Source organism: Hippocampus bargibanti, linkage group LG19 (genome assembly GCF_051943395.1).
Source record: "Hippocampus bargibanti isolate YZ-2025 linkage group LG19, ASM5194339v1, whole genome shotgun sequence".
NCBI classification, from domain to species: Eukaryota; Metazoa; Chordata; class Actinopteri; order Syngnathiformes; family Syngnathidae; genus Hippocampus; species Hippocampus bargibanti.
Genome location: NC_142752.1, coordinates 4,756,496 through 4,779,830, shown reverse-complemented (window position 1 = coordinate 4,779,830; position 23,335 = coordinate 4,756,496). Strand labels below are relative to the sequence as shown.

The 23,335-nt window shown below is 36.7% G+C and overlaps 1 protein-coding gene across 4 annotated transcripts in view; it reads left to right on the top strand.

Moving 5' to 3' along the window:
- fam184ab (family with sequence similarity 184 member Ab) overlaps positions 1 to 23,335 on the top strand; it is a 37,496-nt gene that overhangs the window by 5,978 nt on the left and 8,183 nt on the right. For all 4 annotated transcript variants that reach the window (XM_089022303.1, XM_089022301.1, XM_089022300.1 and 1 more), the window contains 15 exons: positions 3,379 to 3,498; positions 4,503 to 4,661; positions 4,741 to 4,980; positions 5,054 to 5,137; positions 5,899 to 6,150; positions 7,282 to 7,417; positions 7,504 to 7,685; positions 9,892 to 10,077; positions 11,866 to 11,988; positions 13,024 to 13,185; positions 13,253 to 13,374; positions 14,475 to 14,625; positions 16,899 to 17,111; positions 20,413 to 20,566; positions 21,681 to 21,808. In XM_089022303.1, the coding sequence (XP_088878429.1) occupies positions 3,379 to 3,498; positions 4,503 to 4,661; positions 4,741 to 4,980; positions 5,054 to 5,137; positions 5,899 to 6,150; positions 7,282 to 7,417; positions 7,504 to 7,685; positions 9,892 to 10,077; positions 11,866 to 11,988; positions 13,024 to 13,185; positions 13,253 to 13,374; positions 14,475 to 14,625; positions 16,899 to 17,111; positions 20,413 to 20,566; positions 21,681 to 21,808 (2,412 nt within the window). The remainder of the gene's footprint in view (positions 1 to 3,378; positions 3,499 to 4,502; positions 4,662 to 4,740; positions 4,981 to 5,053; positions 5,138 to 5,898; positions 6,151 to 7,281; positions 7,418 to 7,503; positions 7,686 to 9,891; positions 10,078 to 11,865; positions 11,989 to 13,023; positions 13,186 to 13,252; positions 13,375 to 14,474; positions 14,626 to 16,898; positions 17,112 to 20,412; positions 20,567 to 21,680; positions 21,809 to 23,335) is intronic.

Here is a 23,335-nt window from a genome sequence, read left to right as displayed (position 1 = left end):
TATTACTAATATGTAATAATAATAATAATCTATTTCATTTCTAAGCGCCTTTCAAAAACTCTCAAGGTCACTTTAGAGTCACAGGATCAGTTTTTCTGCGGGAAAGCAGCGGCAGCCACACGCGCCAGCGGTCACTCAACCCGGAAGTACAATGAGACCTTGGCTTACGAACTTAATTGGTTCCCAGACAGAGTGTTTAAGGCGAAAAGTGTGTATCTCGAAACTTAATTTTCCATAGGAAACCATTAAAATGAAAATAATCCGTTTCCAGGCCTCCATAAAACATAATTTTTCTAAGCCGTAAAACTACACAAAATTTACCTTATTTTATGTATAATAAATGTGCTATGGTATTAAAATTAAAGACATAAGTTGTACTATATAATAAAGACGTTTTATTTCATCTTTCTGATGGTCGATGATGGCTTGATGGAATGGAGCATTTCACCAGCATTAAACACTTGATGAGGAACGTAGGTGCTTTCTCTGCAATAATTTTACCTAGTTCATCATCAATTGTGTTCTTTTTAGTTGGGTGATAGCTTTGCATCAAGTGTACAGATGGCTTCTGCGGGTTATTTGTTGAGCCTGATTTATGGGAATTTTAACCTTGCAGTCTACACTCTGCCTTTGAACTATCAAAGTTAAAACTTTTATTCTCTCACTGTCATCTGCCTGTCTCTTTAATGTTTACCCCCCCCCCCCCCCCCCCACTGCTGCGTTCTCGACCAATCACGTGGCTTTAACTGAAGACTGGGTTCGGGGATTAGAGGACAAAAAAAAAGTCGGTGCCATTTTGTTTTTTGGAGAACGGCCTCACTCTCTCTCTGTAACCCCCCGCCTCTTACTGCTGCGTTCTTGACCAATCACATGACTTTAACCGAAGACTGGGGGCGGGTAATAAAGGACAAAAACAGTCGGCTGCCATTTTCTTGTTAGGAGAACGTGCTCGTCACACATCACGCATTGTGGCGCTCCGTGTGTATCCTGAAAAATAGTTCGTATGCCAAGGCAAAATTTTCATAAATGTAACGTTCGTAAACCGAAAAGTTTGTTAGCCAAGGGATTCGTAAACCGAGGGATCACTGTAACTTAAATCAATACAAAAGCTAGCTAGCTAGCCAATCGATAGCCAACATATACCTAGCTAGATAGCCATCCAGCTAGATAGCCAGCGAGCTAGATAGCCTGCCAGCTAGGTAGTGAAAAGATAGCTAGCAATTAGTGCATATAAGTAACTGGTGTCAAACATATGGTTTGGGGCCCTGATCTGTCCCTCAAGCCATATGTTTGTGGTTCTCTTGTCTATTTTGTTCAATTTTAACTCCAATGATTTATTTAATTTGTGTTTGTTTTTATAAAGAAGCAAATTTGATCATATTCTTCATTTAGGTCACGGCTATAGATTCACCCCGACCACCAAAATGGCCGCCGACGGCTTGCTTGCTCTCACGTATGCCTCGCTCTCACTTCGCCCGGCATCCACTTCATCAAACACTTCACTCCTCGCGCAGGCGGCTATGTCCAGTTGCCATGGAAACCGAGTCCAGGAGATATATGGTTGTGTGTGTGTGTGTGTGTGTGTGTGTGTGTGTGTGTGTGTGTGTGTGTGTGTGTGTGTGTGTGTGTGTGTGTGTGTGTGTGTGTGTGTGTAAGAAAGAAAAAGTATTTCACCCCCCCTTGTCCACCCTTTCCATCTTTCGCTCTTCTGCCTTACCTGTCTGTGGCGCAGGTAATTACTGTCTTCCCACTCAGTTCTAAAAATATTTCGAGCCTTTGGAGGAGGGAGGCAGTGGGCCAAATGTTCCAGATGGACTTTTATCATCAAGTGTTGTGACAGTATTATCACGTGTGCTCACTTTAGCTTAGCGGGGGTGCTAAACAATTTCTCTTATTGGCTGAGCTTTATGTGGTCGAGTAAGGGTAGGATTTGGTCCATCTGCCAATATTGTTTTTATTAGAAACACTTTTGGAAAAGGGCTAATATTTTGTTGAACAGTATGATTATGACTTTTTTTGGCTAGGCTACTAAAACAGCATTTGTTAGCTTGGTTTATTCAAACTTGTTTGTTAGTTTGGTCTTTGACATATTTAGTGAGTTACAGTGTTCAAAGATAAGTGAAAAACATCCTGACGTCTTTAGCTAATGTGCGCTTGTGGATGTCAAGCTAGCATTAGCATGAAATTAGAAAGTCAAGCAGCACACATCATCTTGCTCCGTTAACCACGGCTAGCCGCTTTTCTTTTCTTCCCTCTCCCGCGCCGGGGAAGAGTTGCTCCATTCCCAAGCGCATTCGCACATCCGTGATTAGCTAGCGCCGCTAGCGGATTAAAATGCGATCGCCACAAATTCATCTTTGATGGCGGGGGATTAGAAATCACAGAGCACATGCAGTAAAAGTAAATGATCCTCCGTAGAACTAATAGAATTATTAAAGAAAATCATTTGTCAATGTTGTCTTTTTTTCTGAGGGGGGGAGTTATGAATTTTAATATTAGCGTTTTAATGAAAACCTGCTAGCGAAAGGTTGACATCCAATTGAAAACATCAGTCACTAACGTAAACTGAAGAAAATCAGCAGAGCGGGTTTCAACTGGATTCTGAGATGCTGAATTATGCTGGTGGTAGTTTTTATTTTTTTTCTAATTATATATATATATATATATATATATATATATATATATATATATATATATATATATATATATATATATATATATATATATATGCCTCCGGTTAATGTATATATGTATTTATTTATCTATGTATTTATTTAGTTACTTAGTTACTTACTTTCTTACTCAGTTAATTAGTTACTTACTTACTTACTTACTTACTTAGGTACTTACTTACTTAGTTAGTTACTTACTTATTTAGTTAGTCAGTTAGTTAGTTAGGTAGTTACTTAGTTAGTTACTTAGTTAGTTACTTAATTACTTTCTTACGTACGTACTTACTTACGTACTTACTTACTTACTTACTTGCTTACTTACATACTTAGTTACTTTCTTGCTTACTTGCTCTGTTACTTATTTACTTACTTAGTTACTTATTTACTTACTTACTTGCTTACTTAATTGCTTATTTACTTGCTTAGTTGCCTATTTACTTAGTTACTTAGTTGCTTAGTTGCTTACTTACTTACCTACTTTCTTACTTACTTACCTACTTTCTTACTTACTTACTTACCTACTTTCTTACTTGCCTACTTTCTTACTTGCTTACTTAGTTACTTACTTTGCAGTTCCTTCTTTTTTACCAATCATATTTTTTTCCATGAAAATATTTTCTTGCTTGTGATTAAAAAAAAACAATCAATATTTCCCCCGTTTAATCATATGTCCGTCCGCCCTCGTATGTCAATTCTGCTTGCGTAGGTGATCTACGCACTCAACACCAAGAACGACGAGCACGAGGCGGCCATCGCCACCCTGAAGGAAGCCCACGAGGAGGAAGTCCAACAGATCCTCTCTGAGACCAGGGACAAAATTTTACAGGTAGGTCCACACCGCTACCTTAACTCCTTCACTGCCAGATGATGTGCCAGGGTTTTTGTCATTGTCACTCGAATTCCAGAACCCACAGAATATTGAGTTTTAGGACTACATACATAAACATTCAGTACAGCGTTAGAAATCTTAGACTGTCATCTTTCATCAGAAAAAAAAGTGTTAATTCCTAAGCTATATCGGTCTGGAGTTATATGAGCTTGAAATGAGGGCGGCTGTCCAAATTTCAATGCAATACATACATATTGGTTTATATCGCGCTTTAACAACAGCTGAAACTGGAACAAAGCAAAAACATTGCCAGAGGCCATGGTCAGCGCTTTATCGACACCCAAGCATGAAAAAAAAAAAACAAGCTGAACAAATTCGGGAAGGGCGCTCTCCGTCATATTCTCAATTCCTGTATACATTCGTCAATGGCAGTGAATGAGTTCAAAATAAATCATCAGAAGATCATTACCGCCATGTGCTGTGATTAAGAATATGTTGTTGTTGTTTTTTTAGAATGCTTTTAGACGAAACTGATTTTATTTTTCAGTTGAAGAAATATACACGTTTGATAAGTGATTACATTTTACCTGTTTCATTCCCTTTGGCAGCCCGTTTAGGCACAAATGAGACAAATGTCATTGCAATAAGCACCCATTTTTTTTCAAAACGTAGCCCGACGCGACAGCCTTTTTTTGATACTAACATCTTAAATTGAGCAATGAATCTGTGAGATTCCTGTTTCCATCCCCGTGGCTGCCCATCTAGTCAGAAAAACATCTCGATTTCATAGCCTAACGCAGACATTGCTTCGAGACGCAGCCTTACGCAACACAGATTTACTAATGTAAACATGTTAGATGGAGCAATGAATCGGTGACATTCCTTTTACCATCAGCGTGGCTACCCATCTAGTCAGCAAATGGCCTGCTGCTCCAATCCAAAAATCCATGATTGCTCCCCTGCATTTTGAAAATATTGTTTCTTTATTGTTTGATCCGCAGTATAAGGGCAAGATCAGCGACGAGATGGACTTAAAAAGACGCATCCAGTCCTTAGAGGAGTCCATGGAGTTGCACGAACGGATGAAGAGGCAGGCGCTGGCCGAATTCGATAACTATCGACAGAGGGTGGAGGACCTTCAGCTGTGCACCGAGGCTCAGGTTACCTCCACTAGTCGGGAATATTTCCACATCCCGCCTCCGCATCTCCTTGTGAACTTGCGACTTTGGCCCCCTTCAGCACACGCAACGGGTGGTGTCCATGTCGCGCGAGGTGGAGGACATGCGACGCTCCTTCGAGGAGAAGCTGCGCACCTTCGGCCAAGCGCAGACGCAGTTCGAGCAGGAGAAGAAGGTGGCGCTAGAGGAGCTGAAGGGCCAACACCGACAGGAGGTCCAGGAGCTGCTTCGCAGTCACCAAAGCCACAATGCCAACTACAGCAAAGACCAAGAGAAGCTGGGACAGCTCCACAAAGCCGAGGTGCGCAGTGTAACACTCAAATTGAACCGGGAGGAGGGAATTCGGACGCTGATTCTGATTTTGGTGGTTTCAGGTGGATTCTCTGACGGAGCGAGTGGAAGAACTTAAGCAGGACAAGAAGAGACTGGTGGACGAGTATGAGGCCAAACTCAGCAAGGTAATGACCCGCGGGACCCTCCCGGGGCCTTTCCGGGACCCTACCGGGACCTTTCTGGGACCCTTCCGGGACCTAATATGTGTTTGACTCCCATTTTTACTGTACAGTGAGACCTCAACTTACGAACTTAATTGGTTCCCAGACAGAGTGTGTAAGGCGAAAGGTGTGTATCTCAAAAAAAAATTCCCATAGGAAACCATTAAAATGGGAATAATCTGTTCCCGGGTTTTCATAAAATATACTTTTCAACTAAATAAGCCTTAAAACTACACACAACATACCTTATTCTATGTATAATAAACGTGCTATTGTATTATAATGAAAGAAATACACTGCATTGTATCATAAAGTCACTTTATTTACATTTGTGATGGTCATTGATGGCTTGATGGAATGGCGTTGGAGGCCGAACGTCAAAGGGAATTGCTGTTTGGAAAGAGAGGCGCATTACATGAGGACTGTAATTAAAGAAATAAACTGTGCTGTAAAATAAAGTTTTATTTACCTTTTTGATGGTCGTTGATGGCTTATGGAAGGAGAGTCACCTTCCATAAGGACTGTTGGTAACTTAACCTCTGGTGCTGTTTGGTCGTGTGCTTCCGCCGAAGATCACTCCGCCAGCCGTGGTGGGTGTGTATTATGAAAATAGTGCTTATTATAAGGTTTAATTTTCACAAATTTGAAGTGTGTAAGACAAAACGTGTGTAAGATAAGGTGTTTGTAAGTTGAGTTCTCACTGTATTTTTTTCACCCTCCCCAAGGCTCAAGCCTTCTACGAACGTGAACTGGAAGCCATGAAGAGGACGCAGCAACTAACGGCCGACAACCTCTTGGCGTGGAAGCGTACGGAGGCCGAGCTTCGCCGCGAGTTTCAGGCGCAAGAGGCGGCGTTGCAGAAGACGTTGGGCAAACTCCGCACCGAGTTGGCCCGCGTCACCGACGAGGCCCGCGGAAACCGCGAGCGCTCGCACAAGCTGCAGGCTTCGCTCGCTACCTCGGAAAACGCCGTTAAGGTGAGCGATGCCATTGAAATTAATACAGAAATTATTACTGAAAAAAAAATTGATTGAAGAATGAAGAAAATAAATAAAACATAAATGAATGAATGAATACATGAATGATTACGTGAATAAATACATAAATTAATACATAAATAAATAAATACATAAATAAATACATGAAAAATAAATTCATACATAAATACATAAAGAAATAAATACATAAAAAATAAATACATAAAAAATACAAAAATAAATTATAAATAATACATAAATGAATACATAAATGATTACATAACTGAATCCATAAATGAATACATAAATAAATACATACAACATAAATAAATACATACACAAATAAATACATACATAAATAAATACATACATACATAATTAAATACATAAATAAATACATAAATACATAAACTACATACATACACACAAATAAATAAATACATACATACATACATACATACATACATACATACATACATACATACATACATACATACATACATACATACATAACTAAATAAATAAATACAAATATTAACTCAATCACTGCCAGACAATGTGCAAAAATGTGTCCACTCCAGTGCCAGGATTTTAGTCATTTTCACTCAAATTGTAGGACCCACAGCATCTTGAGTTTTAGGACTACATAAACTTTCAATGCAGCACAAGAAACTTTCGAATCTCTTCTTTCATCAAAAAAAATGAGTTAATTCCTAAGTTATATGGGTCTGGAGTTATCTGAGCTTGAAATGGGGGTGGCTTTCCAAATTAAAATGCAATACATATTGAGTTTTAGGACTACATAAACATTCAATGCAGCACAAGACACTTTAGATTTAGAATATCTTCTTTCATCAGGAAAAAAAGTGTTAATTCCTAAATTATATGGGTCTGAAGTTATCTGAGCTTGAAATGGGGGCGGATGTACAAAATGTAAATGCTGCCCCCTTGTGGAAGGGAAAAAACATTGTCAGAGGTCTGACCAGCGCTTTATCGGCATTCCCCCGTAAAAAAAAAACAAAACCCAAATAAATTCGGGAATGGCAGTGAATTAGTTAATTTAACATGTATTTATTTTTTTAATTTACCGTGCAAATTCATTGAAACGCGTTCGCACTATCGCTAACTCAGGAGCTGAACAAGCAGCTGGAAGAGGTGACGCAGAATTCCGAGATTGTGGAAATCCGCCAAAAGGAAGCCGAATGCGAACTGGAGGCTGCTCGGGATCGAGTCCAACAACAAGCCACTGAAATCCTCCTCAAAGCCAGTAAGCCACTTCATGACAAAAAAAAACAATGGGGACCCACCGGGATTTGGCGGCCATGTTGTTGAGGTCATGTGAATTGCCGTCAGGTCAAATCAGCAGCCTGCAGGCCACCCAAATGACGCAAGAGGCGGCCGTGCGCGACCTGGACAACGAACGCAGCCGTCTGAAAGACAAAGTGTTCAGGCTGGAGGAGGAACGGGAGGCGCTTCACGGCCAAAGCCAAGCGCTGGACGAGAGGCACAAGCAGCAGCTGCAGTCACTACACAAGGTACGGAAAACAAAAAGAATCAAATTGCAATTTGGATTGTATTTTTCACTCCCCGACTCGATATTGAAACGTTGCGGAATTTAATAAAATAGTGACAGGCGGCGGTGACAGAGTGTCAAGAAGTGTGGTTGGCAATCTGGAGGGAAAAACAACTTCCTGGTAATAAAAGGTCGCATGAAGAGCCAGCGGCGCGTAGCCGATGCAGAATGTCAAGTGTGGAGGCTTCATGTCGTGCCTTCGTCGGCCCGCCGGCGATGACATTTGCCGCCGCCACCGCCGACTGCGCTCTTCTGGGAAGGCGCTGACTGAAGGCGATTGATCGAAATGTGCGCAGATTGGGGTTGGCAAAATATTATACAGACGAAGAAAAAGAATACAAATAGAGTAAAGTCTCGTTATATCGATTATATCGATAGTACTGCTTATTACGATACTATTTGTAATAACGCAAGGAGAAAATTTACATGCCGCAGGATCGGATATATCGATAGTCCGGTTATATCAATATTTTTTCCGGCTCCCGAGTATATCGAGACTTTACTGTATAAATAAAAATAACATAAAATTACAATTACAAATACAAATATTACAAATAAAAGCAATATAAATAAATTAAGAAAAATTAAATAAAAATAAAAACGACTAACAATAATAATAAAAATAAACGTAAAAGTAGAAATACAAGTACAAATACAAATATTAAAAATAAAATATCTATTTATTGTGCAGTGCTCCAAATTACAAGTAATTGAAAGTAAAATTACAACTACAAGAATTAAAAGTAATTGAAAGTAAAATTTTAATGACAAGTAATTAAAACTAAAATTACAATTACAAGTAATTGAAAGTAAAATTACAATTACAAGTAATTGAAAGTAAAATTATAATTACCTGTAATTGAAAGTAACATTTTTATTACAATTGAAACTAAATTACAATTACAAGTACTTGAAAGTAATTGAAAGTAAAATTACAATAAAATGTAATTGAAAGGAAAAATTTAATTACAAGTAATTGAACGTAAAATTACAGTTACAAGTAATTGAACGTAAAATTACAATTACAAGTAATTGAAAGTAATTGAACGTAAAATTATAATTACATGTAACTGAAAGTAACATTTTTATGACGAGTAATTGAAACTAAATTACAATTACAATTAATTGAAAGTCATTGAAAGTAACATTATAATTACAAGTAATTGAAACTAAAAATTACAATTACAAGTAATTGAAACTAAAAATTACAATTACATGTAATTGAAAGTAAAATTTTAATTACAAGTAATTGAAAGTAAAATTACAATTACAAGTAATTGAAAGTAAAATAAATTTTAATTACAAGTAATTTAAACTAAAATTACAATTACAAGTCATTGAATATAAAATTAATTACAAGTAATTGAAAATAAAATTACAATTACAAGTAATTGAAGGTAATTGAAACTGAATGAAAATTACACATAATTGAAAGTAAACTTAATGTAATAATTAGAAGTAGTTGGAAGTATAGTTATAACGACAAGTAATTGAAAGTAATTGAAAGCAAAATTAAATTACAAGTAATTGCAAGTAAAATTACAATTACATGAAATACAAATGCAAATATTAAAAATAAAAATAAAAGTTCATAAATAAAAATACAAATACAATAAAATGAAAATATTAAAAATAAAAATATTATAAACACAAATATAAATACAACTACAAATATGAATAATATAAATAAATAAAAATACAATACACAAATATTAAAAATAAAAAAAATGTATAAACATAATTACAAATAAAATACATAAAGTAAAATAAAATAAACACAAAAATGTCAATCACAATTTAGAAAATTCTTGAATCAGAATCTCGTCACCCAAATGCTTTGCCGAAACATCAAAACAGCTAACATACAATCATTTACAGCTCACCTTCCGCCACACGCTGCTTCACCAAGACAACGGGCAGGACGCAGCGGAGAAAAGGCGTGCGACGCTTTCTGAATCCGCGCCGGCTCATTTGTAATCGCTGTCAATATGGCAGAGTGACGCAGCATATGGCGCCCATGTCAAGCGCGCGTGTGTGTGTGTGTGTGTGTGTGTGTGTGTGTGTGTGTGTGTGTGTGTGTGTGTGTGTGTGTGTGTGTGTGTGTGTGTGTGTGTGTGTGTGTGTGTGTGTGTGTGTGTGTGTGTGTGTGTGTGTGTGTGTTTTGGCAGACGCTACGTGAGGAGAAGGCGGCTCACGAAAAGGACATGAGCGGCCTGCGCGCTCGCTATGAGGAAGAGAGCAGCCAAACCAAGGAGAACCAGGCCCGGGTTCTGGATGACATGGCCAAGAAGCATCGGACCGCGCTGGAGAACGCGCTGAGCGGAGCCGAGAAGGACAAAAACAGACTCTTGGCGGTGAGTGCCAAAACTGGTTGTCATGGAGACCAACACATTCCCGTAGAGACTGACATGATTGGGAAATGCAGCTGTGAGAAAAAAAAAAATAATCATCTCAAGACTAAACTCAGGCTGTGGGAACATAAGCAGTTTTTCACAGAGGATAAAGAATATATGACTTTTCAACAAGGCAAGGAGGCATTTAACCCCTCATGACTCATAAAAAAAAACATTCAAAAGCCCCCCCCCCCCCCCACCAATCTCCTGTCAGCCATCATTTTGTATTTTTTTTATTTGCGTGCCTCATCAAGTGGCCATTGAGCACCAACTACACTTAGAGATGAATATTTGAAGGTACTTAGCATGAGAGCGGACCGTGTACTTGCATTAAAATCCGACATGTGAGTTATTCATGCTGATGCTTTTAAGCCGCTTGCGTCCTACATACGCTACATGTTATGTCATCATCATCATCATTGGCTTCACATGCACATATCGGTATAAAAATAATAATAATACATTTCATTTATATTATTATATATATATATATATAATATAATAATATATATTATTTAAGCACGGATATAGCGTCCCAGATTTCAAACATAAGGCGTGTGGTTCAAATGTATTTATTTATGTATTTGTCTATTTATTTATGTATCTATCTATTTATTCATTCATGTGTTTATTTGTTTTATTTCTTTATTTTTGTATTTTTTATCTCGTATTTATTTATTTATTACTCATTTATTTACTTATTTATTTTGTTATTTTTTATTTATCTATGGATCTGTTTATTTATGTATTTATTTGTTTATTTTCTATGCATCTGTATTTTATTTATTTTTATCTATAACACATTTATTTAGTTTTTTTTAGGTATTTATTTGGTTATTTATTTATCCATGCATCTGTTTAGTTATTTTTATTATTTTTTTAATGTACTTATTTATGTATTTATTTATTCATTTATCTTCTATGCATATGTTTATTTATTTTATTTATATATCGATAACTTATTTATTTACTCAATATTTATTTATTAATAATTTATTTAGATGTTTTTAGGTTTTTAGTTATTTACGCATTTATTTATTTATTTATTCATGTATTTATTTATCCATTATTTATTTGTTTTTCAATTAATCTGTTTATTGATTTATTCATGTATTTATTTATTTATTTATTTATCCATTATTTATAATAATAATACATTTCATTATTAGTTTATTTTTTATGTATTTGTTTGTTTATTTATTTATTTATTTGTTTGTTTATTTATGTATTTATTTTCAACCCTGGCTTAGGTTAATGGGTCAAAGTCTATGTTGGGTTATCAAGTTACGGTTTGAAGACTCGAAGTATCGATTAGCTTCCAATCAAGGTGAGGATTTAAGATGGAGTTTCTTTTTCATACAACACTTTAGGATTCTAGGTAGTGTTTTGAAATGAGGGTTTTAGGTCTGGGCTTGTGTTTCCAACCAGGTTTGTCGATCTTGTTTAGGATTTCAAATGTTTAAGATTGCGTTTGGATTGCAAAATCTTTAATATCACGTCATGGAAGTTGCTTCGTCCGACGAGAGGTTTCCAACGGGAATCCGTACGCTTATCCCGCTTGGCTTTTTCCAGCAGAGCCGCGGGCACTCGTTAGCCCCAACCCGAAAATAAACCTGGAGCCGCTCGCGTAACACATTGGGCAAATGACGCTGCGAGCGGGACACCAGATCCAAAGTGACACATGGCGTCTCTTCCATTTTGCTAGCAGCTTTTTACATTTCACTCAAATGCTCGTGCGTTTGTGTGCAGGAGCTGGAGCAGCAGTTTGAGCGAGAGCGCCACACGCTGGAGGAGCAGAGGAGTGCTCTGCTGCACCAGTTGGACCAGCTGAGAGAGGAAATGAGCTCAAAGCTCGACGCCGCCGACCAGGAGGTTAGGAAAAAATGACTTTATTAATATTAAGCAAGGCTGAACGGTTCGATAATAATAATAATAATAATAATAATAATACATTTCATTTCTAAGCGTCTTTCAAAACTCTGAAGGTCACTTTACAGTCACAGGATCGAGTTTTCTGCGGTTGAGAAGCGGCAGCCACGTGCGTTCACTCAACCCGGAAGTAACCAGCTAGCTAGCTAACAGATAGCCAGCAAAACAGTTAGCTAACTAGCTATATAGCCATATACTAATAAATAGCCAGCTACATCGCTAGCTAGCTAGATAGCTAATAATAATACATTTCATTTCTAAGCGCCTTTCAAAACTCTCAAGATAGCAAATGGATAGCAAATAGATAGCCAGCTAGTTAGCTAGCTAATAGATAGCAAATCTATTGCCAGCTAGGTAGCTAGCTAATGGATAGAAAATAGATAACTAGAAAGGTAGGTAGATCGCTAATAGAAAGCAGATAGATAACAAAAGGATAGCCAGCTAGGTAGCTAGATAATAGATAGCAAATGGATAGCATATAGATAGATAGCAAATAGATAGCTAGCTAGGTAGCTAGACAGATAGCTAATAGAAAGCAAATTGATGGCAAAAGGATAGCCAGCTAAGTAGCTAGCTAATAGATAGCAAATTGATAGCAAATAGATAGCTAGCTAGATAGCAAATGGATAGAAAATAGATATCCATCTAGGTAGCTAGCAACATACCAAATAGATAGCCAGCTAGCTAGATAGCAAATATATAGCGAATAGATAGCCAGATAGGTAGCTAGCTAATAGATAGCAAATAGATAGAACTCCAGCCAAGCGGCGCAGTCCGATTGGCCTTTCTTGGTCCCGGAAAGACACCAAAGTCCTTTTCTGGGTCTTGGCTTTGCGTTGGAGGCCAAACAAGCCGAGTCGCTCTCGATTAAGGTTTCATGACAAGATTTTGGCTTGAAATTAGGGTTTCAAGAGAGAAATTTCAAGCAAAAATTCCCAACCAGGATTTAGAGTTCTAAATTCAAACTCTCTGCTTCAGCTGCGGCGTCTGCAGGAGGAGGTGAAGCGTGGCGAGAATGAGATGGGCGCGGCCGAGGGTCAGATGGCCACCATGAAACAGGCGCAGGACAAACTGCTGGAGGAACTGGACGCTACCAGGGGACGACTTCGCGAGACCAGTAACCTGCTCACCGCCTTGCAGGTGCCCGCCACGCAAACCTCATTCAGGGACGAAGCACATCGATTGATCAAGTGTGTTTGTGCCACAGGGCGAGCTGGAGGTCCAAACACGGCAACACGAGGCCAAAGTGATCAGCACCAAAGAAGAAGAAAAACATAAGATGGATAAAATGGCTTTGGAGTTGGAACTGAAGTGGACGGAGACCCTCAGGTGACGCATGCGTGTGAAATGGGGGTTGGAAAAGTACATGTTTAATATGATTCTATAAATAAATTCATAAACAAATAAATATATCAATAAATGTGCAGATAAATAAATAAATAAATACAAATAAATACATGCATAAACAAATACATAAACGCATGAATAAATGCACACATAAATGAATAACAAAATACATAAATAAATGCATAAATACCTAAATGATAAATATGCAAATACATTAATATGTGCTTATGTTTATAAATAAACAAATAACCATACATAAATAGCCATAGACAAATAAATACATCCATAAATAAATTCATAAATAAATACATAAATAAATAAATGCATACATTTTTAAATAAAGAAATTTATAAATAGATAAATATACACACATAAATAAATAAAAATAAATAAATACTCAAAAAAATAAATAAGTAAATAAACAAATAAATAAATAGACAAATAAATATACACACAAATAAATACATAAATACATCAATAAAAACAAAAATATATACATAAATACTTAATATAAATACATGAATAAATAAATACATACATTTTTAAATAAAGAAATTTATAAATAGATAAATATACACACATAAATAAATACATAAATAAATAAATATACAAATAAATACTAAAAAAAATAAATACATAAATAAACAAATAAATAAATAGATAAATAAATAGACACATAAATAAATAAATATACACACAAATAAATACATAAATAAATAAATCAACAAAAATAAATACATAAATACTTAAATACATACATAAATACTTAAATAAATAAATACATTAATACATAAACACATATAAACATAATAACATAAAAACATAAAAACATTAAAACATAAATACATAAATAAATACATCTTTTGAGGTGTTGCATGAGCAGATTGGATGGATGTCTCAAATTTGTGATCAATGAATGTTCGATTGTTGAGTGAATTGATGGCTGATGGATCGATATAAGGCCAAATGTTGGATACAATGTTGGATACAATGATGGATGGATGGATGGATGGATGGATGGATGGATGGACATCGGATGTAAGTTTTCCATTGTTGCGCTCACGTTGTGTTTCATTATTCAGGCAGGAATGCAAAAAACTGCGCGAAGAGCTTCGCGAAACGCACGAGGCGGACAAAGCGGCCGCCCTGAGCCAGCTGGCCCAAAACAAGGACCAAGAGATGAGCAACTCCCGTGACAGCTGGCAGAGGAAAGTGGATGACTTGCTCGAGCAGGTGCGCCCCATCGTTGTCGGCGACCGTTTCATTCATTTCCGTAAACATTTGAAATAGACATATTGTTTAAAAAAATCAACATGGCGGAAAAAAAGGCGGGATGGAAAAAGGACAAGAGCTCTTTCTTTCGCTAAAAGCCGCCCGCCGACCGCCGCGTGACGGATAACGGCCCCTTTTCGCCACGCTGTCAGCGAGGCGTCAAGCCTCCGCTTTTTATGCAAAGTGCCTGGAGGACACTCCGCTTTGATTCCAAGCGTTTCAAAAGCTCACTATTTTGACATGCGTGGCCACCAAATTACACTCCTGCCAATTTGATTTTTTAAAGTTGAACGCTTCCCTCAGAGGACCGTTTTAACCGTATCATCATTTAAAGGACAACCGACACCTTTTTTTTTTGTTTCCTAACTCACATCAGAAAAACGTTTTATAGCATCTAAAATACCCCAAAAATGCAGGCTGATATTTTTAGTCAAATGCAAAACACCAATAAAAATAACTTAAAGTGTCCCAAAACTACTTCAAAATGACCTCGGAAGTGGCCAGTTACAGAAGGTCCCGCCCCCTTGTTTGTGACGTCACACCAGGACGTCTTACCTTGCAATAGAATCAAAACAATGGCTTCAGATTCGGAGAAGATGCTTTCTTGTTACTCATCCAGTTATGAATATGATTCAAATAGTTCTGAAGAGGAAAGCATAAATGTTTGCAATCGATTAAAGAAGTCCTTCCGTATCATTTTGAGCATCTGGACTTAGCGTCCCAGAAAATGCACAAGATGGCGCCCAAGCTCCGTTGGAAATGGGCTTATTTGTCTGCTGGGAATTTGCGTCAACTAGTATCAAATAGTAGTCTTGGTGCAACACACAATGATTCACCATCGCGTTATTTATGTTTTTCTTCTAATTTCGCCATCAATACGGACCAACACGATGTTTTCAGACCAAACAAAGTACCCAAAATGCATTGTGTGTCGCTTTCTCGGTCAGGGGCGTTCCTGACGTGACGTCACGTCAGGAATCGTCACCAACTCGAAAACAAGACTTCTTGAATATTCAGCGCGAGTCTTAAAACGTAAAATATAGCTATATGCGGTGGAATCTTTGTAAAATACGCTCAGTAAAAGTCATTTGAAGTGATTTTACAAATTACGGACACAACTTGTCCTTTAAAAAATGTGTTGTTGTTTTTTAGGCTACACAATTTCATTGCTATCCAAATTATTTTAATATCCGTTGCTTGATGCTAATCATTAGCCTTTCTAGTGTTTTCTATTGTTCTATTGTTCTAATAGCATTGAGCTAAACTGACCAGATTATGGTGAACCTATGCGCACATTTAAAATATACAGTCAAATTCCCTTTGTTTGATGTTTACTTTAACTGTAAATTTATCTATTTTCATTTTTTTATAATGTAATGTTTGTGTGGGACAGCTATAGCAATTTTAACAAGTCTTTACGTGTATGTGAGTGACACCATTGGACGCGTTGCGTGTCTGTGTAGCGGATGCTAATGCTAGCTTTTGACACTGAGTGTGACTCGCATCTTAGTCACGGCACATTCTCCAAATTTAGGGCAGAAGCGACTGGGTGAAAGTTTGTGTGTGTTTGTGTAAGTGTGTGTGTGTGTGTGTGTGTGTGTGTGTGTGTGTGTGTGTGTGTGTGTGTGTGTGTGTGTGTGTGTGTGGCAGCCCAATCCAGCTCTTCTGTTTTATTCTTAGTCGCGTTTCAAGTGCTGATAAATTAGCAATGTGCGGTCCCTTCCGCACTAAATACCAAAATTAATACATAAATAACAACAATTGTAAACTGCATCATTCCTGTTGTTTGTTTTTTTTTTGCATTATAACGGCCTAGCTTTAAAAAAATAACGTTTATGATACTTAAAGTAAACTTTAGTATTTGTTTTTTGTTGTTTGTTTTTTAAAGGGGGATAGCTATTTCATAAGTGTCCATATTTTTGTTTCTGTAAGGCATTCTAAAAATCTAATTATTAGCACATGGTTTTTATTTTGACATATTTTTCAAAGTACAATGACATAATTTATATACGTCCATTTTGGAAATTAAATATAAATATATTGTCATATTAAGGTTATCGATCTAGAGCTTTGCTGATTGGTCCATGTTAATGGGGAGGTTGTTTTAATTATATAATAATAATTCCTTACCTTAAAAAGAAAAAAAATACATTATTTAAAAACAAATCAGCTTTCCTTTCATTGCAAATAACGTAAATGTCAATCAAAATTCTTTTTTTTTTTTTTTTGATTAGATCTCCTTGCTGAAGCAGAGTCTGGAGATGCAGCTATCGCAGTCGCAGTCATCGTTGCAGCAGCTTCAGCAACAGTTCAGTCAAGAGCGCGAGCACCTGCGCGCGCAACTGGACGAGCTGCAGACGGAGCATCAGCGCAGACACCAGCGGCTGCACGAGGCTCAGTGCTGCGCCCTGCAGGACGTCGAGCACGCGCGACAACGAGATATCAAGGTTTGGGATTTTCGTGGCGTCTTAAATTATAGAAGCTGTCGCAGTTTTGAATCGAAAATGTGTGAAAAAAAAATCGAAAAGTTAATTTCTAAATATATGGGTCTGGAGTTATCTGAGATTAAAATGGGGGCGGCTGTACAAAAGGAAAATGGGAAAAAACATTGCCAGAGGTCTGACCAGCGCTTCATAGGCACCCCCTTGCATGAAAAAAGATGAAACTACAGCTGTCACGTTTTGGCGGCCTAAAAAGTAGGATGACAGCAGATGCTATATTCTTTCTCCTCTGCGAAGAACAACTCTTGTGGGTAACAGTACAATTATACCAGATGTGAATGAAACCTTAATCGAGTTACTGACGCTATGAATTAAAAAAATATATAATATAATATAATATAATATAAGACAGGCTCCAGCAACCCCCGCGACCCTAATGAGGAATAAGCGGTACGGAAAATGAGATGAGATAATATAATATAATATAATATAATATAATATAATATAATATAGTGATGTGATAGAATAATAGAATATAATTAATTAGATATAATTAATTAGGTATAATTAATTAGATATAATTTAATATAATTGTATTTAATATAATATAACATGACATGACGTAATTAATATAATTAAGATAATATAATACGTATAATAATGTGTACACCATATTAATAAAACCACAGAACTATAGTCTGTGTTGGTGGGAGAAACAAGACGTCACAAAAAAAAACAAAAAAGAAAACATTACTATGATTTAAATTTATATTTGATTTAAAATATTATTTCTGGTTGATGACTCAATTTGACTTTTAGCATCACGATAGAATTATTCCCTCCTCACCTCATTCCAGAATCCAAAATGGAACAATCCCACCATATTGCGTCAGCAACAGTAATTACGTAAAAGCTTGACGTCGGAAACAGCGTCCTTCCTTTTATTCATCATCTCAAAATGCGTCACACACACATATCCATATTTCTGTTTATTATTCTATGCAAACGTCATCGCACGGATCAAGAACAGAAGCAATAAATAAAACACCATTTTTTTTTTCCTCCCACACGCTCGCTCTCATTTTCACAAAGACAGAACGGCAAATTGGCTGGCTTGCTTTAAAATCAGAGAGAGAGAGAGAGAGAGACGCTCGTGTTGTACGCTATTTTACCCATCATAATTTTCAACTCCTGGAACATATTACTTCCACTGATCCAAATTTTCCTATTGACAAACTTTAAAGTCGCATTCTGAGATAAGATCTTATCTATTGACTTGTTTTAAAGTCGACATCTACTGTCAAACTAAACATAAAACAAATGGAATTACACATTGTGGTTTACAAATACAGTAAAGTCTCGTTATATCGATATTCAAGGGAGTCCGAAAAAATATCGATATAGCCGGGACTATCGATATATCCGACCCTGTTTGCATGTAATTTTCTCCGTGCGTGCATAGAAATAGTATCGATATAACCGGGACTATCGATATATCCGATATCGATATAACGAGACTTTACTGTAATCTCATATTTCAACCTCATACCATCATGTGGTAGGAAAAGCTTTTCTTTATCCTCCGCGAAGAACAACAATGATTATTATGGCTTCCTAAATAATGAATACAGACACTCCCCTACTTACGAACATTCAATTTACAAGCAACAGTACATATGAATATTTTTGTAGTAACATATTCGGAAATAAGTGGTAAAATTTTATCTCATTAAGGTTTAACGCTAACGTAGAATGCAAAACATCATTAAGTGCCTAATGGAAGCTACCGTAGATGTCGTGATAATCACATCGCAAGTGTTTCGTTCGCTGATACCCAAATGATAATCAGCTTTTAATACTTTTCATAATTGTGAGCGCTTTCAAGAAAATTAAGCTTATTGTTTGCCTTCACGCCGCTTTCGTGCAGTAGCCGCCGTGTGGTGAGTTGCACCTAGGGAATCATAAAAAGAGAAGGGGGAGTAAAAGAAAAAAACACACCATTAACAGTGCGAGAAGGAGCCATCACGTTGTTATTATCCTCCATCTCGCTCATCTCAGACGGGGACCATTTGGTTTGATGAAAAGGGGCAACGCTGAAGGTTCTTCAGATTTTCTTACAAAATGATTTTTATAGAACACGCCGAGAAAAAAAAAATGGTTGGAGTGCAGCCATACAATAGATATTAATACATAATACTAAATGAAATGTATTATTATTATAATTACATTTTATTGTTCATACATTTCATTTAGGATTAATGTCTATTGTATTGTATTGTATTGTATTAATAATAATAATACATTTCATTTATAAGCGCCTTTCAAAACTCTCAAGGTCACTTTACAGTCACCGGACGTTTTTCTGTGGGTGAGCAGCGGCTGCCACACGCGCCAGCGTTCACTCAACCTGGAAGTAGCTCAAATAGATAGAAAATTAGCTAGCTAGCTAATAGATAACTAATAGATAGCTAGCTAGGAAGCTAATAGATAACTCATAGATACAGTAAAGTCTCGTTATATCGATATCGGATATATCGATAGTCCCGGTTATATCGATACTATTTCTATGAACGCACGGAGAAAATTACATGCAAACAGGGTCGGATATATCGATAGTCCCGGTTATATCGATATTTTTTCAGACTCCCTTGAATATCGATATAACGAGACTTTACTGTAGTTAGCTGGATAGTTGGATAACTCAAATAGGTAGAAAATTAGCTAGCTAATAGATAACTCATAGATAGCTAGCCAGACAGCTAATAGAAAACTCATAGTTCGCTATATAGTTGAACAACTCAAATAGCTAGAAAGTTAGCTAACTAGCTAATACATAACTAATAGCTAGCTAGCTATATAGCTAATAGATAACTCATAGATAGTTAGCTTGATAGTTAGCTTTGTGTTTGCTTTCAACATTCAGCTCGTAGCAAACGTGCCCATTTCACCATGACGTCCCTGGTCCACTGGTGAAAAAGACGCTTTGGTCCTCTCCTCCCGTCATCTAGAACTGCTTCATAAAACAAAGAGTGTGCAGAAAGTGCTCAACATTGAAATGATTGTATTGTATTGTATTGTATTGTATTGTATTGTATTGTATGAGGTGGTTCGGGCATATATTTAACATGGATGCCTCTCTGCGGTGAGGTGGTCTGTGCACAACCGAGACTATGGGAGAGCTGGAAGAAGTGGCTCGGGGAGAGTTTGAAGAAGTGGCTGGGGGAGAGGCAAACTATCCCGCTGAGCTTTCTCTCTCATTTCCACCATTTTGTCTTGTTTATTTCATTTGATATTTTATTTTTTATAGGAGTTAGAAGAGCGACTCCGTCAACACCACCACGCCGAGCTCCAGTCGCTGCGAGAGGCCCACCGGCACAGTGTGGAAACCCTCAAGCAGCAATCGGAGCAGGAGCTGCAGACGCTTCGCTTCGAGCTGGAGGATGAGGGCAAGGCCATGCTGGGTATGCGCAAGCAACTGATGAATGAATCCTCCCATTAACCTTCACGCTCGAGCGCCTGACACCACAACGCTACCGCTGTCCGTCTCGCTAACGTCACTCCTGTTTTTTTTTTTTTTTAATTATCCTGCCCTACACTTCTTTTCTGCACTGTGTGAATTTTGGCCTGAAATAAGCGTAAAGCTAATCGTGTGTCTTTATCTTCCACATCGAGAAGCTTTTCAATAGACATAAACAGAATATACTGTATTAAAGGACAACCGACGTCACTTTTTTGTTTCCTAACTGACATTAGAAAAACGTTTGATAGCATCTAAAATACCCAAAACACGCAGTATGATATTTTTAATTCAAATGCAAAACACCAATAAAAATGACTTAAAGTGTCCAAAATCTGCAAAAAATTGAGCTGCGAATTGGGCATTTTCAGAAAGTCCCGCCCCAGTTCGTGACGTCACATCAAAACGTCTTGCATTGCTGGAGAATCCAAACAATGGCTTCAGATTTGGAGAATAAGCTTTCTTATTACACATCCAGTTATGAATATGATTCAAATAGTTCTGAAGAGGAAAGCATACATGTTTGCAATTGATTAAAAAATTTATTTCGTGCCATTTTGAGGCAACATTGGGGGGAAATGTCTCACCCAAAAAAAAGAGGCACAAAATGGCGACCTCCTGTGGCCACCTCCGTTTCCACAGGCTGATAAATTCCTTATATGGAGCTTGGATGCCCTCTTCTGGCGGCTTTTGGGTTCAACACGGTTTTCAGACCAAATATGTACAGCAAAATACATTGACGTGATGGAAGGACTGCTACAATGTGTCTTTTTTTTCGGTTAGGGGCGTTCCTTTAGTGACGTCACGTACGGACTCGTCACCAACTCAAAAACAAGACTTCCTGAATATTCAGAGCGAGTCTTAAAACGGAAAATATAGCTATATGCGGTGGAATCTTATTAAAATACGCTCAGTAGAATTTGAAGCCATTTTACAAATTATGGACACAACTTGTCCGGAGACGTCGGTTGTCCTTTAAAGCTAACGTATAATGTAAAACGCCATTGTCGTGCTAGCCGAAATTAGCATTAGCAAATATCTTTTCTTTTTTGTCATAGCATCACTTCGGTCAGAGCTGAACCATATCCACGCGTCGGCCATCGAGCACTTGCGACAAAACCACCAGCAGGAAGTGACGGCCAGCAAGAAGGAACTGGAAAAGACGGTGGAGAAAAATCACCTCCAGGTTCGATCAATATATCTTAAGTGCCTTATCTTTTTTTTTTTAATAGAACTTTGTGTGCCGTTGTATGTGCGTGTTTGTTTTTTTCCACAGCTAATTGGACAAATTCCGTTTGCATAAATGTGTTAAATTGGCCTCTGGGCTTTCTGCCTGCATGCGAGTGAGCGGGCGAGCGAGCGAGCGAACAGTCTTTTGGTTCATGTTAATCAGCTTGAAAAAAAAATATATGGATTTTATTTTTGTCATCACAGTGTGGGCGTTCTTTGCTATTTAAAAGCGTTTGAATGAAGGACACGCACGCGCGTCCCCCATATGATGCAGTTCTTGCACTGGATGACATTCGATTATGTACCCAAATGAATAAAAAGGGATGTTCCAATTCTATTTTCAGCACAGTGCGACAAAGGCACTCTATTTCGGTGAGCTAATGTCCTCATTGGATGAATAATTAAAGCTTTTCTTTTTCTTTATTTAGAAAGATGGCGGACAAAAAAATGAACAGGGAAATAGTTGGATGGGGGGGGGGGGTGAACTCATTAATGTTTTGTGGGTCGGAAAGGAAAGAAGAGCCAAAGTGGTTCCGATAGAGCAAGCAGATGTCTTATCTGGCGCTACATCTGCTTGCAAAGTCAACTTCTCATTCGCATGTTTGATCACATTGGAAATAAGTAGCGCAAAAGCATTCTTATTTTAGATATTGTTTTATTTATTTTTAAACAAAATGCATTTTATCAAGTTTGCAGAAATTACTGATTTTTTTTTAGTCATGTTTAATGTATTTTATTTTGACGTTTTTCCTTTCCTTTTGTTTTGTTTGTGTTGTAAGAATCCCCCAAAATATAATAATAATAATAATAATAATAATAATAATGGATTTTTACTACTACTAATAATAATAATAATAATAATAATAATGACTTTTATAATAATGATAATTATATTAAAATAATAATGAATGTTACAATAATAATAGTAATAAAAATAATACTAATAAAACTAATAATACAACTGTTACTACTACTACTACTACTACTACTACTACTACTACTAATAATAATAATAATAATAATAATAATAATGGATTTTTACTAATACTACTACTACTACTACTACTACTAATAATAATAATAATAATAATAATAATAATAATAATGACTTTTATAATAATGAGAATTATATTAAAATAATAATGAATGTTACAATAATAATAGTAATAAAAATAATACTAATAAAACTAATAATACAACTGTTACTACTACTACTACTACTAATAATAATAATAATAATGGATTTTTACTAATACTACTACTACTACTACTACTACTACTACTAATAATAATAATAATAATAATGACTTTTATCATAATGATGATTATATTAAAATAATAATGAATGTTACAATAATAATAGTAATCAAAATAATACTAACAAAACTAATAATACTACTGTTACTGCTAATGTTAATGATAAGAATGATAATAATGATAATAATGATAATCATAATCAGAAAACCTTTATTCGTCCCACAAT